At 40.6% G+C, this 16,761-nt stretch overlaps 1 protein-coding gene across 6 annotated transcripts in view; it reads left to right on the forward strand.

The window, feature by feature from the left end:
- The first annotated feature begins 2,804 nt into the window (after positions 1-2,804).
- Positions 2,805-16,761, forward strand: part of TLK2 (tousled like kinase 2) — a 64,711-nt gene continuing 50,754 nt past the window's right edge. Inside the window, exons 1-2 of one of the 6 annotated variants that reach the window (XM_044447042.1) lie at positions 2,805-3,289; positions 8,562-8,644. In XM_044447042.1, coding sequence (XP_044302977.1) covers positions 8,564-8,644 — 81 coding nt within the window. In that variant the 5' untranslated portion in view covers positions 2,805-3,289; positions 8,562-8,563. Of the gene's footprint in view, positions 3,290-8,558; positions 8,645-16,761 lie in introns of all 6 variants that reach the window. The other 5 variants (XM_044447037.1, XM_044447036.1, XM_044447038.1 and 2 more) reach the window with 5 other exon arrangements.

The raw sequence follows: 16,761 nt of genomic DNA on the forward strand, positions 1-16,761 counted from the left end.
CATACATGACTGAGAGAATCTAGGGTATTAGTCTGTAAGACCAAGTTGAATATGCATAGTTTGTCAAAGACCTCAGTGATCAGAGTGTCTTGCTATGAGCTATGGAAATCTGTATTAAAATGTTTTGGATACTAAACAAAAAAGGCAATTGCTGAATCATGCTCTGCTTGATTCACGTTCTGCTCTCACATGCAAAAGGGGGATGGGGGAGAAATGTGTCAGTTTCAGTAGATAGCTATTGCACCCTGGGCACTACCGCATATACCAAGAATGAAAGGGTATGTTGGTTTGGGCCCTCTGCACTGTACAGATGTGGTATGCAGGAAGCCTGCCTCTGTCTGTTGGTAGGAGTGAAGAATGCTACAACACTGCACCTGGGACAAGAATTGAAAGGGAAATTAAGACAAAGGAGACAGTTTGGGTAATTCCCCTTACACATCTGTTTCCCCTCATCCAAAGACAGTTTGCCTTCTTACCATGATTGGGCAGGTGGGGAGACAAGAAAAGTAGTTTCAGCAGTTCCCCTAACAACATCAGTAACACCTTCCCATTCCACCACCATGCCTTACCTCAGCAGTGTGCCTGTAATTGGGGGGCCTGGTTCCTGGAGTTGGTGTTTGGTGTCTGTGGTAGCAATCCTGAGTATACCAATGTACAGCATTTCTTCACAGAGCAGACAAAAGGGATTCCCACATGCATGGGAGTGTGCAAAGCCCCCTCCAGAATATAAAGGGCAAGTACCTTTTTTCCACAGGTTATCACCACAAGATATTCCCTCTGTGAACTCTAAGCATGTAAGTCATATGGCCAGAAAGATCTAACACCGCACACATGACCTGGAGTAGTCTGACCCTGCTTTTTATTTCCTACTATGCGTCTTACAGAACGTCTCTTTATATAAAGCAAGCACTACATTTTAAGCAAGGTTGTGTTGTAGGGAGACAATAAGCTCAATTATTTTAATGTTGGCACTTCAGGGAGCTGAATCCTCACAGCACTGAAAAATAAAACCTGAATTGAAATACTGCTTTTACAGAATCCCTTATGGCTTTGTGCAAAACCAACTCTAGCTATGAGGAGGCCTAGGGGCAGAATGTCCCCATGTAAGCTCCCTTCAGCAGACCCTGGTAGACTTGTCTCCTGCTTGTAGCAGCCAGCAGTAGCATTTTGAACAGGGCCAAGTGGCTGGATCTAGCCACTAGCTTTATTTCCACAGTGGTCTTTATGCAGCATCCCTCCAGGGCATTATGAGAATTTAAAATGGCAGCTACACTCAGCACAGAACCAGACTGGATATGTTTTTAATGGGCCATGGTGGATGACAATGATGATTCTTCAGAGGAAGGAGAGGCTGTAATTCCCCAGGGAAAGAAAGCTAGCCATCATATTTGGGAGTTTGTTCAAAGGATAAAAAGTCAGATAGGCCAAAAAAAGGTGTGTGATTCCTGCCCTCCCATCTTGACTATCAGAAACTCAGCAGCTTCAAGAAAAGTATCTGATATATCAGATACATGTGGATTATATAGTTTGAGTTAACTCAGAACAAAGGGCAATAGAAGTCTCCCCATGAATTCCCCCCATGGTTAATTTTATTTCAAGCTATTTCTACTCCACAAGCCAGGATTTTAATCGAGTATTTTCCCCACTGCATGTTAATATTGTATACCTTTGGCAAATACCTCCCACAATCTTTTTATGCCTCCACCCATCCATTCACCAAATAAGCCGCTATCTTATTCCTTCTTACCTTGAGGTAAGCATCACTGAACTCAGTAGGACTTGCTTGATGCCTAGGATTATCCTTTAAGACACTCCCCAGTAGACTGCCACCTCCCTCATAATCTCGTACCTTTTGCATCTTTCATATGCTGTCTCAAGTGAATGAAATTCCTCCTTGCATGACCATTTTCATTAAGCTACTAATAATTTCAAACAATGCTGCACACTTTATTTTCTTCTCCAATGAACCTTTGTAATTACCACTTTGAAGTAAGCACCCTAATTCAGTTGAATGTCCGTTAATCTAGACCCCTCTTGAAACTACATTTCCCTTAAAGCACAAAAGCCCCTTTCCCTTTCACACACCACAGTGGCATCACGTATGGATTCCTCTGATTAAGAAAATCATTTGACAGAAAGACATCCCGACCAGCACCACAAGCCCCTATACTGGCCACACACACACCTCACCTACCTTAGATTCTTCTATGTAAAAAGAAACCCCCATGCACACGCCCCATGCTTGAGGCCCTCAGTGCGTTCTTCTCCCTGATGCCCACATCCAGTTCTCCTTTTACAATCACTGCCGCCAGAAATACCTTTCTAGGCCTCGATTCCCTTGACAAAGACCCTAACCCTGCACTCCCTTACCTGATATGCTAGAATCGTTCCTTAGTTCTGCAAGTATTCCCTTAAGCTACTGATCTTCCTCACCTTGCAGTAATTCCACTAATGCATAAATACCCCTCACCTCATGCCGGCACAGACCAAACATAACCACATCTTAGTCTCTAAGCTCTCCCTCATTCTCGTTGCTCCACCCCATGCTTGTAGCACCTCCTCGTACTGACCCGACCCCTCCCCCACCTTTTCTCACTAGCACCAACTTCCCCTCCCACCCGTGCAAATCTCGCGAGACAATACGCGCTTTCACAAGTGGTGTTTTTTTTATTTGCACCAATCGATCCGGGGGCCGGGCTTTAAAAAAATGACTAAGTAAAGAAGGGCGGGGAAAGGGGGTGTACAGTTTGGGGGGAGTGAAATGTGGGGGGCCACCCCGCCCCCGTTGATCGCATCTTGCAACTCTACACACACACCTGAATAGCTTTTTATTTTTAGCAACCCCCCCATGCTAGCCACTTTCCTTTCCTCTCTAACCCTTCCTTGGGGAAAAGAAGGTGGAGAGTCCCTCAATCCTCCCGGGAACGAGATTGACTTTGCCGGGCTCGGAGTCTACGTGAGGCCGAGGATTTTGCGGCCTGCATCACTCTTGGTGTCTGCTGAGAAAGCGCCGCAGCTGCTCCCCCCCTCCTCCTCCAGCGGTCCCTCCTTCTCTCCCTCCCTATCTTCTCCTTGTAGCAAAAAGGCCCCGCAACTGGCTAGGCAGAAGTGGAGCCTAGCCGATCCACCACAGGTGAGACCGCGTCCCGTGTTCCACTGAGGAAAAAGAGACTCACTTCCCTCCGTCGTCCTTCCAGGCCGTGGCTGGCTGATGAGCAGGCCGGTTTTCTTTCCTCTCTCGCTCGTAGGCCTCGGGGGCTGGGGAAGAGGTGTCTCTGGAATTGCCGAGGTAACCTTCTGTGGTGGTTTTGTGTGTATTTTTTGAGGGAGGGGTATGTAGGCCTTAGGGCTGTTTTTTCTCCTCCCCCCTCTCTTTAGTTGCTGTGGTAACGTCTTGGGGGGGATCGGCCTCTATAGGCCTTGAGAGCCCACCCCATCCCTCGTTGGTTTCTATAGTAACCTTGCGGAAGGAAAGGGAGGGCGCCCCCCAATGAGTAAAACCTAAGGAAAGGGGTTCAGGTAACTATGGTAACGTTGTGGGGGGCGGCGGTACCCCTACACTTGCGTGTGTATACGTGTAGGCCTTTGGGCGGGGAGGGAGCAATTTCTGCTCTTCCAGTGGTTTAAAAAATCCGTAAAGAATTTTAGTAGTAGAAGTACGAGTAGTGGTAGTATTTGGGTGGGGGTGAGGCAGATACTTGCCTGTGGCGACCACATTTGCCGCTTCGCGTGTAGGCCTCGGGGCAGGCCTACCTTGCTAAGTTAAGGGGGGGTGCATCTAAGGGCTTAGAGAGGGAGAGCTGTGTTGGGGGCGAGTGCCTGGGTCGTTGCTATGGGAGCGTTCTTGTCGGTTGTGGGTGGGTGGGGGAGCTGCCCTCGCGCCTGTAGATGGTGGGGGAAAGAAAATATACGTTACCATGGTAACTTTGTGTGGGCGGGGAGGGGGACGCGCGCACCCCTGTGAGTGAACGGACGGACGGACAGGGGGTGTCAACCGAGGCTCTGGGTAGGCCTAGTATTAGGGGCTGAATTCTCGGCCTAGAAGCGTGGGGACTTTTGGGAGTGTCCTGTGGGCAGGGGGGAGTGAGATAGCACCGACCACGTCCTTGTGGGAGGCGAGGCTATCAAGAGTGGGAGTCGCCATGGCTGGAAGTTTGGGTGGATATATTTGTTAAATGGTTGCTTGTACAAGAGAAAAGTTCTGTCACTGCCCACGGAATTACTAGGGATGGTTCCCATTTCTTAAGTTTAAATGGGGTGATTTGTAGTGAGCAGGGTTCTTGTAAGTAACTGTTGCCTTTAAGAGCTGATGTATCTATCTCTTGGTAACTGGTCTGTGCAAAGAGCCTTTAGGGTAGCAACCTACTTTTTCATTTGAAATGGGTAAGTTCTGATGTGGTAGTTTGATGTTTCCATAAAATGTTCTTAAGAGCAGCCCTTTGGGATCAGACCAGAGGCCTACATCTCATGCAGCATTTTGCTGCCACAATTGGTCAACAAGGTGGTTAAGGGAAACTGACAAGCTGGGCATGAGTGTTTTCCCACTGGTGTTTTCCAGCAATTAGAATTCAAAAGTATATGTACTAGTATACACTGGAGCATATAATAAGAAAGCAGACCTAAGAGATGGGGTGCAGGTTACAGAGCAAAATAAAATTGTTTATGGGTATAGTGGAAAATCAGAGCTAGAGTGGGATGCCACCTTGTGAGTCTTGGTAGATTTATATATGGAGGTGGGTTATATGTTTGTGCAGTACTTAAAATCCTATAAAAATGAATAAGCTATTTCTTATTCTGTTCCCCCACCCCAAGTCTCTGGTGGACACCTGTCCTTGCTAGAGATTCTCAGTTCCCACTTAAGGGAATTCCATGTGCTGTGTTTGTGCGTGTGTGGGGGAAATCATACATCTGTTTAAAACATGCACAAATGGTTTTTACAGATACCAGCCTACCTTAGGAGTTCAGAAGCCCCTGGGGGAGGGGGTGACAAACTCACTTTTGTGTGATTTGCTTTTAACTTGTGCGTCTGGTAATTCTGTAGATTCCATGGCCTTTTCTGTTGATTCCTTTTTTATTGAGCCTTTTCAGTAGTCCTATTTAGGGGCCATTTGAGAATGTATATATGTATGCTCAATAAGGACAACTTTTCACATTCTAACAAATCGCCTGATCTTAAAATTGCAATATACCTTTTATTTCCAAACAAAAGTTTGGCTAAAGCTGTAAACCTCACAGACATATTCATAGGATGTTCTTATGAGTGCCATCAGCAATACACAGTAAGCTATCTTATTTATATTTGTATCCTGCCTCTATGTTAATCACAATGATCTATGAGGCTAACAATGTGATTACTACAAGATTACTAAAATGTCAGAAGCAGAAAGGTAACAAAATGGTTGAAAAAGGAAAACCTAATAATAGTCAAATGCTTGCCAGTGAAGCAAGTCCTGCTTCAGTAATGGAGGACCAACAAAGAGCGGGCAAAAAGAAATTCCTGAGATAAGGAATTTCAGCGCCTGGGAGTATTTATCAACAAAGTTCTCCCTTGCATCACAGACAGACACAACTTTGATATAGGTGCTACACAGAAAAGATCCCTCCAGAAGATTTTAGTGGACAGACAGACTCATATGAAAGGGGACAATCTTTTATGTGACCTGGTATATTAACCCCTGTCTGTGTTTAAAAAGTTCACTGCATTTTCCCTTAGTGGTGAACTTTAAAAAAAATTACACTGATGCCACTTCTGCAGAAATGGTGATGGGGACAAAATGGAGAGTAAACAGAACAATTGCTATGATGTCAGTGTGTTTTTTCTCCCCTTTCTAAAGGGCTTTTACCCTTCAGGAATATTCCTTATAAGCATGTGCTGGATGCAGAGCAATTCAATACTTTATCTTTTAGCTGGGGAAATAAAAGTAGAACAAATAGTTCTGGGAACAATGCATTCAGGAATAAGTGAATCATTGGGCCCAATGCATTTTGCTACGCTGTCCTTTGTAAATCAGTTCTAATTATATGTTTCAAAAACAGTGGAAATGATTCAGGAATTCTATTCCCCCTCCCCCACTGTTTCTGTCATGGCCTCTGGTTCTGCTTAGTGTTCATGGGTACCATTCAGGAATCAAGTTCATGGTAGCTATGTCTGGGACATTGTGCATGAACTGGAAAGGAGAAGAAAATACCTTTTCTTCCCTTAGTGTTCATGCTTTCATTTCTATGGCATTTTTTTAGCTTCGTAACATTTGAGCAGGTAAGTTAGGAGCTGCAGGATAGAGAATGGTAAAGATCCTGCTCTGTAGTAATGTTTGATTACATGAGCACCTACCTATTGCTGAGTTTGGAAAATTAAATAGAAGTGGAAAAAACCTGAAATGTTTGGTCAGCCATATTTCTAGTTGTTTTGAATATGAGTTTTTAGAAACAAACTGCTTCAGTTTATTGTAAATGCATGCTAAGTTTTAATTGTTTCTAGACATCATTATTGGTAACTGCTGTGAAGAGTGAATTCACATGAATAATTAAACTGTTTGGATTTTTTAAATTCTTTAAATTTTAATTCTTTAAATTTCAAGGATCTTGGCCTTATATATGGGGAAGGGTGTACATAGCTGCTGTAGGACCCTTGATCCAATGGGTTCTTTGTATGAAGAGGGATGTAGGGTGCCAAATGCGATCAGGTTCAATAGAAGGCATGGCAGGAAACATGTACTACCAGAAGGAAGTTAGTTGGCACATTTGTGTGCATGGCAGGTAGAGAAGGATCCATCAGCAAACTTCTGGGTCAAACAAGATTGGTTAAGGAGGCTATCAGACCATACAATATTCAAAGGAGAATATAATTTATCTTGGGAAGCAAAAGTAGTATTTCCATCACTGGTTTGGTGTAAAGTGTGGCTAATAATAGAAGATTGAACTGTAATTTTGAGCTGTGCGGAGAAAACATGTTTGTATTTTGATAGAAGAGATTTGTAAATGCAGCATCCATAGCACCTGTTTGAACATTTAAGGGGTGTATGAGATACTACCAGCATTTTTCTTTGAAAGAAAAGTATATTTGGGTCAAACAAGTACTTCAGAGGTGATCACCCCCATTTTCACTTAGTTATGGGTACTACAGGACTGAAGTAGTTAATCTTGCAATTTAATCCACCTGTAGTTTTGTTTTCACAGCATCAGCCTGCTATAGGGGTTCTGTGGACTCCTTTAAATTCTTAGCTTGTAATAAATAAAGAATTGATTTCAAAATAACTCCAGTGTGGCAGTAGGATAGATTTTAATGGCATAGCATAATGCACAAACTTTTGAGGGTACATTAAGCCTTACAGTATTAACATAAAGAGAAAACAGAAAAGAAAATGTAAAATACATAGAAGAAATAGTGGTTCATAACAGATGAGAAAGCAAAACAAAAATCAAATGCTATAGGTAAAATACTGAGCTTATAGTAAATAGTGAAACATCCTGTGTGCTCCCATAACCTGATAGAGTTTTCACCAAATAGAACATTGCAACAGTAAGGTTTTTAAAGATTTGTAAGTTTGCATTGTAAGAGTGTTAACTCCAGTGTCCAGATAAATCCAGTTGAGAGTAGAATTGAAGCCAGGTAAAATGTAGGGTTTAAAGGCAAAATTTACTCCTGGAGTCCAGTAGCTCCTTGTAATATTTTAATGTGGGGGTGCATTTTTGTCATTGCTGTTATTTTTGTGTAACATGGCCAAGAACAGTGATTGTGGAGATCAGAAAGTTGACTATCATGACTGCTTAAAAAAAATTTCAAAGTTATGTCAAACATCTGCTAGGATCCACAACTACTCTAGTGATTTAGAGGGTTAAGAGTAGATTATATAGAGTTTATATAGATTATATACAATAGATCCAGGTTGAGTTAGTCATGCTTCTGTCGAGACTAATGTCCAATCAGTTTTAGTTGGACTGCAAGCTATTCCTGAATCACATGAGGAGTAACTACAGTACTGCTGCCATTCATTTCTCTCTTACTGTCTTGTCTCTCTTGCTTCTGGTGGCCTTGCAGTTGTATTCTCTTCTGATAGCATTGCATTCAAAATGGTGTCTTACAGGCTTTCTTTGAGATGAAAAAGAGGAACATTTGGGGGACTAACTGTGCTTTTTATCCAAGTAGAGAAAAATAAAGATGTAGCCCCATGAAGGATTAGACCTGCCCCCAAAGGCTTTGGGGGCAGATCTACAACTTTCAGTCCACCTCAGCTGTAGGACGTTCTCCTGTTTAGACATACTTTAGATTGTGCTGACAGTTACATATGAGAAAGGAAGGATTGTGGCGTGTGATGTGCATGTGTGGTGCATAGCTAAATCTCAATCAAGAAATAGACATTGTAAAAATAAGTGTTACTTTTCCGTGGTAATTATGCCATGACAAAATTGTAATGCCAAATGCATGTGTATATGGTTGCTTTACTGCAATTAATGTTCCTTTAGATTCATTTTAAGATTTAAACAGTATCATGACAAGCTTTAATTCAAATATTTAATGTTAGAACATTTTCCTTATGGTGAATTATTATCTTTATTAGCAGATATGATGGAAGAACTGCATAGCCTGGATCCACGACGGCAGGAACTGTTGGAGGCCAGATTCACTGGAGCAGGAGTGGCAAAGGTTAGTATGAGCACAGCCATATAATTCAATATGAATACTTGTATAGGCAGCTAGCATTAGATGTCTGGGTGCACTATAACAATCCTTGTGGTTGTGTTTTGTTTTTAATTTGTGTCATGGTGTTTGCATCAGGGAAAACAGTACTGCTTTATGGTGTGTGTTGTCCCCACTCATAGTAGTAGAGAAAATTGTTGAAGCAGATTTTAATAATCTAAAACATGTGTGCCGTACCTCTTTCAGCCTGGCGGCCATATAGCATTTCATAAAAGATTGGAGCAGGGGCAGGCTGTGTTCCAATGGCATGCAGAGGTGCAGGTGAAAGAAGAAGGAATTTCAGTGATGGCATCAGGAATGTTAAAGATAGGAATGAACTAAGATTTGTGAGGGATGCTAAAAGCAACAAAAAAGCCTTCTGCAAATAATGTCCATAGTAAAAGACAGAAGAAAGAAATGGGGGTTCAGTTACTCAGTGTGGGTAACAGATGACAAAGGTGGCAAAATGATAATAGATGGCAAAGAAAAGGCAGAAGTGCTCAATTTGGCTCAGTCTTCAAAAGAAGGTTTATGACTTTCTTGACGAACGGGAAGTAGAAGCTGAAGGAGCAGAATGGCTTCACGAGATGGATAGGAAAATGGTCAAGGATCATCTAATTGGATTAAATGAGTTCATATCTCCAGAGCCCAATGAACTGCATCCTAGAATCATAAAGGAGTTGGTGGAGGAACTCTCAGAACCACTGTCCATTATCTTTGAGAAATGAAAGGACAGGGGAATTGCCAGGAGACTGGAGAAGAGCTAATGTTGTCCCTATCTTCAAGAAAGGAAAAGAACAACAACCTGGGAACTACAGACCAGTCAGTCTGACATCAGTCCCTGGAAAATTCTGCAGCAGATGTCAGTCTGCAAACACCTTGAAAACAATGCAGTGATTACTGGAAGCCAACATGGATTAGTCAAAAACAAATCCTGCTAGACCAATCTGATTTCATATTTTGATTGGGTAACTTCCCTGGTGGACTATGGGAAAGCTGTGGACATAATATATCTTGACTTCATCAAAGCTTTTGGCAAAATGCCCCATGATGTCCTGATTAGCAAACTAGCCAAAAGTGGGCTAGATGGAAAAATTACAGGTGAATACACAGTTGTCTACAGAATTGAACTTAAAGAGTCTCAATGGTACCTTCTCAAAATGGGGGGAGGTAATAAGTGGGGTACCACAGGGTTCAGTCCTGTGCCCAGTGTTCTTGAACATTTTTATTAATGAGCTGGATGAGGAAGTGCAGGGAACAATTATCAGATTTGCAGATCACACAAAACTGGATGGGATAGCTAATACACCAGATGACGCAAAGAAGATTCAGAGTGATCTTGATAGGTTGGGGCACTATGCTGAAAAGAACAGAATGCAATCAGGTAGGGACAAATGCCAGTTTCTGCACCTAGGAAAAGTAAATAAATGCATCTGGGGAATACTTGGCTCAGCGATACTGCAAGTGAGAAGGATCTTGGAATTGCAGAGGATCAGTTGGGCTGCATTAATAGAAATATTATTTCCAAATCATGTAAGGTACTAGTTTCCCTTTGCTCAGAACTGGTTAGGCTTCATCTGGAGTACTGAGCCCAGTTCTGGGCACCACAGTTCAAGAAAGACGCAGTCAAGCTGGAAAGGGTTCAGAGCAGGGCAACAAGGGTGATTTGGGGACTTGAAACAAAACCCTATGAGGAGAGATTGAATGAACTGGGCATGTTTAGCCTTGAGGAGACTGAGGGGTAATATTCCCATTTTGGGAATATTTTAATGAAGTTCCTCTACATATGGGTGAGGCAGGCATGCATGAAAATTATGTAGAAAACCATGATTTAAATCTAGTCTGACTAGCTCCCTTCACTTTTGTGTGGAGGCAGGCTCAGAGGAGTCCACTTTTCCCAGCTCAGTTGCATGTGCCAAAATTTGCATCTTGCTTTGAATTTCCTGTGCATTCTACCTAAGCATTCTCTTATTTTATGCCTTTCAGAACTTTCTGTTCTGTTGTGTCTGACTATAAGCAATCCTATGGGCCAAATCTTGTCACATTTTTCAATCCAGTGCCACCTTTTTCAGCTGAACTACGCTCTCTTTGATGAAGTCTAACCACCTCACTCTTTGGCGACCTGTTTTTTTCTTGCTGCTGAGCATTCCAAGTGTTATATGTTTTTCAAACGAGCTTGATTGCATGATGTGACCAAAATAAGTGAGTCTCAGCTTTGTTATAAGCCAGGGATATGTCTGGTTTAATATGCTCCAGCACTTGCTTGTTCATCCCCCTTGCTGTCCATGGAATGCACAGGAGCCTTTTCCAACACCACAGCTTGAATGAGTCAGTTGAAACATTTTTAAAAGCAAAATATTTCGCACCTCTTTTTGGCTAAATGGTGTTAGGTTCCAGGTATATTAAGAAATTTTAGAGATTTGGAATGCAATGTCAGCTGCAGTTTAATCTATAGAATGAGTTCTCACAGCATGATAACCCATCCTACAAATTAGCGATACAGTGTGGCATCTTTGCAAAACAGTCTATGATGTGCATAGCAGATGATAGGGCTTACTGTGGATTGTTTTCCTACTTCTTCCCCATTACTAGTCCTCCAGCTGGCATTTCATGATCCTATGTTACAGAACCCTCTTTGTCTCACACTTCCTACTCCAGTTGTTACCCATTTTTCTATGTTTCTTTCTTCCCAGAGACCTGTGCCACTACCATTGATAGTCACTCCACTGATGTCCAAGTAGCACTTTGGAGCAACCATCACTGGCTCATTATTCTAGTTAAAAATATGGGGGTAACAGAAATTAACAATCTTAATCTTTTTTGAAGTATGACTATGAGTACAATTGTTATTGCTATTGCTCAGTCTTTCACAGAGAGTCTTTGGGCTATTAGGTAGTATAAAATGTATTTATTAAATAAAAAGTCTGACTGCTTGTACAACTGCCTAAAATGTAAGTCTTGCCTGGCCAATGTTCTGGTAGGTGTCTGCTGTCAAAATACAGTAGGTAATATCTATGAACATTGACAGAGTGAGGCTGCATATGGTTTGTGCATTGCTGACAGTTGTCATTTGATGAGCTATTTAAAAGCAATGCGGTGAAGGGATTTTGGCCTGGAAATGGGGTGGCAAGTACATCTCCTTACAGTGAGGTCTGCTTTTTCCATGCTTCTGTGAGTCTCCAGGTACTCATAAAATCATAGAATAGTAGAGTTAGAAGGGGGTATGAAGGCTATAGAGTCCAATCCCCTGCTGTTACAGGACACTACTTTGGAAAATGGAGACCTACATCCCATCCTCATTTCTAAATACCTACCTTTTGACAGCTGTCAAAAGAAATAGCTGCTTTGAAAAATCTATCCAGCAAATTTAAGCTGACAGAGTAATAGACTAGGAAAGACTGCATATGTTGGAAAGGCAAAAGAACCCACATGCGACAACTATTTGGGTTTTCATGACATGAGACCACACCCCAGCTAGCTAACCACAGTGTGGTGTCATGTGAACTTTGTCATATTTTCACACTAAGTTAACAATATGGGATAATCCAGTTTTGACAGCTTTTTATGTGGTAGTGTTGACCTCATAACGGAATTTGTATTTTAGATCAGTTAATAGGATTGGATTGTTTACTGGCTAGTGCCAGTTGGCAGTACATTCAGTTACAGCACTTCTTGGTGTCTATATATTGGTGTTGCTTATTTGGCAGAGTCACTTTCAGTTTAAGGGCCATCTGATCTGTTGAACAGAAAGAGTGGCTGAATTGCCTGTATATTTGGAAGAGATGGATTTTAAAAAGGCACAGAAGTGAAGGTAGCCAAGGGCAAAGGGAGATGAAATAGTGGAAGTTAGCTGGATGATCATGGGAATAGAGAGCACAACAGGGTATTGGTTGCTCTCAAACAGTCACCCATCTCAGAGAGCTTTAGTAGCCCTGATGCGTCTGCCTGGATTGAAGGTACTGCTGCTGAAGGTCATGTCAGTGAAGGGGCAACAACTTCCATTCAGGACTTGATACTAAATGAATGGGCTAGCTTGGCCTGTATCATGCAAACCTGGTTGGATGGGGCTTGGGGAGTAAAGCTCTCCCAGCATATTCCACCTGGGTTCTCTGTATTGCAGCAGGCAAGTCTTTGGAAGTGAGGGTAGATGGGTAGATTTGCAGTGGTGTATCATAATTTGATTCAACTGTCCATGTGCTTCATCCCACAGTCTTTCAATTTCCATGTGTCTTTCAGAGAGAGTAGGTATTCTGTTGATGTACTGCTTACTGAACAGCTTATATTCTACCTCTTTTCCTTCCAAGGAACTCAAGTAATTCTCCTCATCTCAATCTTATCCTCACAACAATCCTGTGAGACAGTTAAGCTGAGAGTAACTGTCTTGCCCAAAGACACTCGGAGAACTTCATGGCCAAGCAGGGACTAAAATGCAGATTGAAATCAGATTCCCAATGAACAGAACTGCTGATAATAGGCATCTTTGCCCTATACCACAAACAAGTTTTAAAATTTTGAATTTTGTCCATTCAGAGTTACATTCCTCTGGGGTTTGCATAATTTTGTCTTACAATTTTTGTGAGGATGTTGCCAAAACAAATGCTTCTAAGGTTTGAAATAAAACCTCCCATTCAACCCAATCAAATGCTTTCTCTTTATCAAACTATCAAAGCGACTTGATAATCATAGTGACACATTAAACAGTTCTATCACTCCTGTGTTATCTGATAAAATTCAGCCATAAATAAAGCCAATTTGATCTTCATTGACATAGGTAAAAGGTAAAGGTTTCCCCATGACATTAAGTCCAGTCGTGTCGGACTCTAGGGGGTGTTGCTCCTCTGTTTCTTAGTTAAGGGAGCCTGCATTTGTCTGCAGACAGATTCTGTGCTCATGTGGCTGGCATGACTAAATGCTGAGGCACATGGAATGGTGTTACCTTCTCACCAAAGTGCTACCTATGTATCTACTCGCATTTGTGTGCTTGTAAACTACTAGGTTGGCAGGAGCTGGGACAAAGCAACAGAAGCTCACACTATCATGCAGATTCGAATTGCTGACCTTTGATCAACAAGTCCAGAAGCTCAGTGGTTTCAACCACTGCACCTTCTGCATCCTTATTGACATATTCAGATATAAATCAATTCATTCTTTTCCAGCAGCATTACAAACATTTTAAAGTCTGGATACAGATATAGTAAAGAAGGTCCTTCCCTTTTTAATGGATTAACACTGACCTTCATCATTCCATGATCTGGGCAGCATAAAAGTTTTAATACATTCATGAAACAACTCTCTGGAATGTACTGTCAAAATATCTGAAAAAGCTTCATAGAATTTTGCAGGTAGCCCATGCAGTTCTGCTAATTTTATAAATTTGAAATACTGTATTCAGGCTTGAACTTCTTGCATAGTAAAGAGTACATTTAAAAGTTCCTGGTGTTCAGAAGATAATTTTGGGAGAATGAGGTGATTTGAATTCATTTTTTTTCCATTTGGGGATGGTTAGAGTTAGATTTGTATAAAAGAAACAAAACTGTTAGTCAGCCATTTATTTGTGTATATCTCTGGAGTTTTTATAGATATACTGGTAACATTGTTCTTTTAACTTCAAGGTCAATAGTATATCTATCTTTTCAGAGTATCTTGATTTTGTAAAGTTCAGAGCCCTCTCAGTTTCTACGGTTTTCTATGATACATTCCAGCAGATTTTTATTTATGCTTATCCTCTAACTTCTCAATTATCTCAACCAGATGATCTTACAGTTTCTTCTCTGCTTTGTCAGCATAGAGGAAATTCCTCTGTAAAGACCCTGAATGTACGCTTTTGCTGTTTCCCAAGTGTTTACACAATTTTTATCCTGTACTAGTTTGGTTTCAGATAAGTAATTCAATTTATCTGTGTACAATAATTTACATATTTGTTCTTCAGCAGAATACATTAATCTTCCACTTAAAATGTGAATCTTGCCATAAGGACCTGGCATAATAAATAAACTGCAGCATGACCAGATAATATTTTCTGATCTATTTCTGCTATTGTGAAGTAATTTATGAAATAAGGGGAAACAATAACTATTGAGTGAGATTGGTTAGGAATTGAAAAATACTATAATCTACTATAATCACTTTTATTGTAATTATAAAATTGACAGATATCAGTTAATTTCATATCTCAACATTCTTTTAAAAAGCTAATGATGAGTACTGACTCTCCCTTATGGTGTGCCTTCTATCATGGGTTCATTTTGGAACTTCATTCCAATTTCCTCTGAACAGTGTCTTGTAACTGGGATATTCCTGCTGTTTCTTAAATAATTTTTCGTAACAGAATCCTGGGGTTTGATTTGGTACATGTTTAATATTAAACTCCAAGCTTCCTCTCTTCCTAATGATCGGAAAGTGACCATGATTATTCTTTATCTGTTCCTTTGATTTAACTGTATTGAAAAATCTTACAAAAGTATTGTTAGCAGATTGGGACCAATCTTAAATTATGCAAAAATATGTGCATTCTGTGTGTGTGGCAGGGAGGTGTCTTTGTCTATATATTCTCTGCTTCTGCAGTTCTTCTTTTGACTGGTTTATCAAGCCCTTTTTACAGTTAAACTTAATGTTTGGACATCATACATTTTCAAATCAGCTATCTGTATCCGTAATTTGAGCAAGTAACTTATGATGCTGTTCTTTTACTTTTTATGTTTAGGTTTCATTCAGGGATTTTGCTTCTCTAATTCATTTAAGACTAATAAAGTTTCTTATTTTGTCTTTATTTTATACAACCTCTTCAAACTGAATACCTCATTTATAGCTAACATTGCCTTTAAGCTAAAATTTTAACTCTTCTTTTTCCCTCCAATATGATTGGTGATTGATCAGCAAGAAAATGGATAGAATTTCAGTTAATTGTTTAGCTTGGTATTTCCTCACACTAACCAACCCCTACAGGTACAATTTGAAAAATCACCAAAACAATTATGTTAGGATTCCTCTTGTGTTCACTTGTGGAATTGAGTACCCACTCCCCACCCACATCTCCAACATAAAATAGAATATTTACTATCCATAGAATTCCCAGGATTAGGGACCACTTTCATACTAGTTTATAGAAATTTTTCTTTATTCTTACTGGTACACACTTTAATATTATGTTATCCCATATATTTTAACATTTTTCATTACTAATATTCCTCCTTAAATCTGTTTCCCTTGACACTTTAAGAAAATCATATTGGTCTTCTTAAAATGTTGCTTGTTGTTCTTTTCATCCACATAGTATTTTGTTTTTCCTTGTCCATTATCATATCTTCAAATTTCGTATAATCTCTAAATCCACCTTTTTTCTTTAACCAATCTTTTGTCCAACCTTCTAATTGAATCACATTAAACCAAGTTATTTTCCCATTCTAATGCTGCCTTTATTGTTTCTTTAGTATTCATTTTCCCCATGCTATGAACTTAGCATCAAGTGAGGACTCTTGATCACCAGCTGCATTTTGCAGGTGACAGTCTTCAAATCGTTTGTATGCCACCTTCTCTCATGGCCCAGATAGAAAAGGAAGAGATTGCTGCATTTGGTGGGGCTCTGATGAATACATTTGCATTTTTATAGTGACTGCACCTTCATAGTTAGGATATTAATCAAGCATCAATTTCAAAAGAATTTTTGCTGTGTGAGATTGCAGGTGATACCCTTTTAGCATTATTTTAAATGGACTGTATATGGCATTGTATGTATCACCTTCAAATTTAACATAGTCACTTAGATGTGGACAGTCTCAAAAAGATATAGGAAGGATATATGAAGCTGTTCTTTGACTTAGTTCTGTTGATTATGCCTCCCAGTTCATGCCTTGAAGGTAGGAGGTGTGTGCTGTACAACCATCTTGCTTGGGACAAGCTCCTGTAAAGCTTGAGAAGAATTGTTCTGCATATTTAGTTTTGTCCTTTGTGCATTTCTCACAGTATATTAAGAAAAATATAATCGCATAAGCATGCATGCATGCAATTCTTGTATGGAGTTTCTCATCTTGAAAAGGCACTATGTGCAAGTATGTACAGTTTTATACTAATTGACTAGCTATACA

The sequence above is a fragment of the Varanus komodoensis genome, unplaced genomic scaffold (genome assembly GCF_004798865.1).
Source record: "Varanus komodoensis strain SLA01 unplaced genomic scaffold, ASM479886v1 scaffold50, whole genome shotgun sequence".
Lineage (NCBI taxonomy): Eukaryota > Metazoa > Chordata > Lepidosauria > Squamata > Varanidae > Varanus > Varanus komodoensis.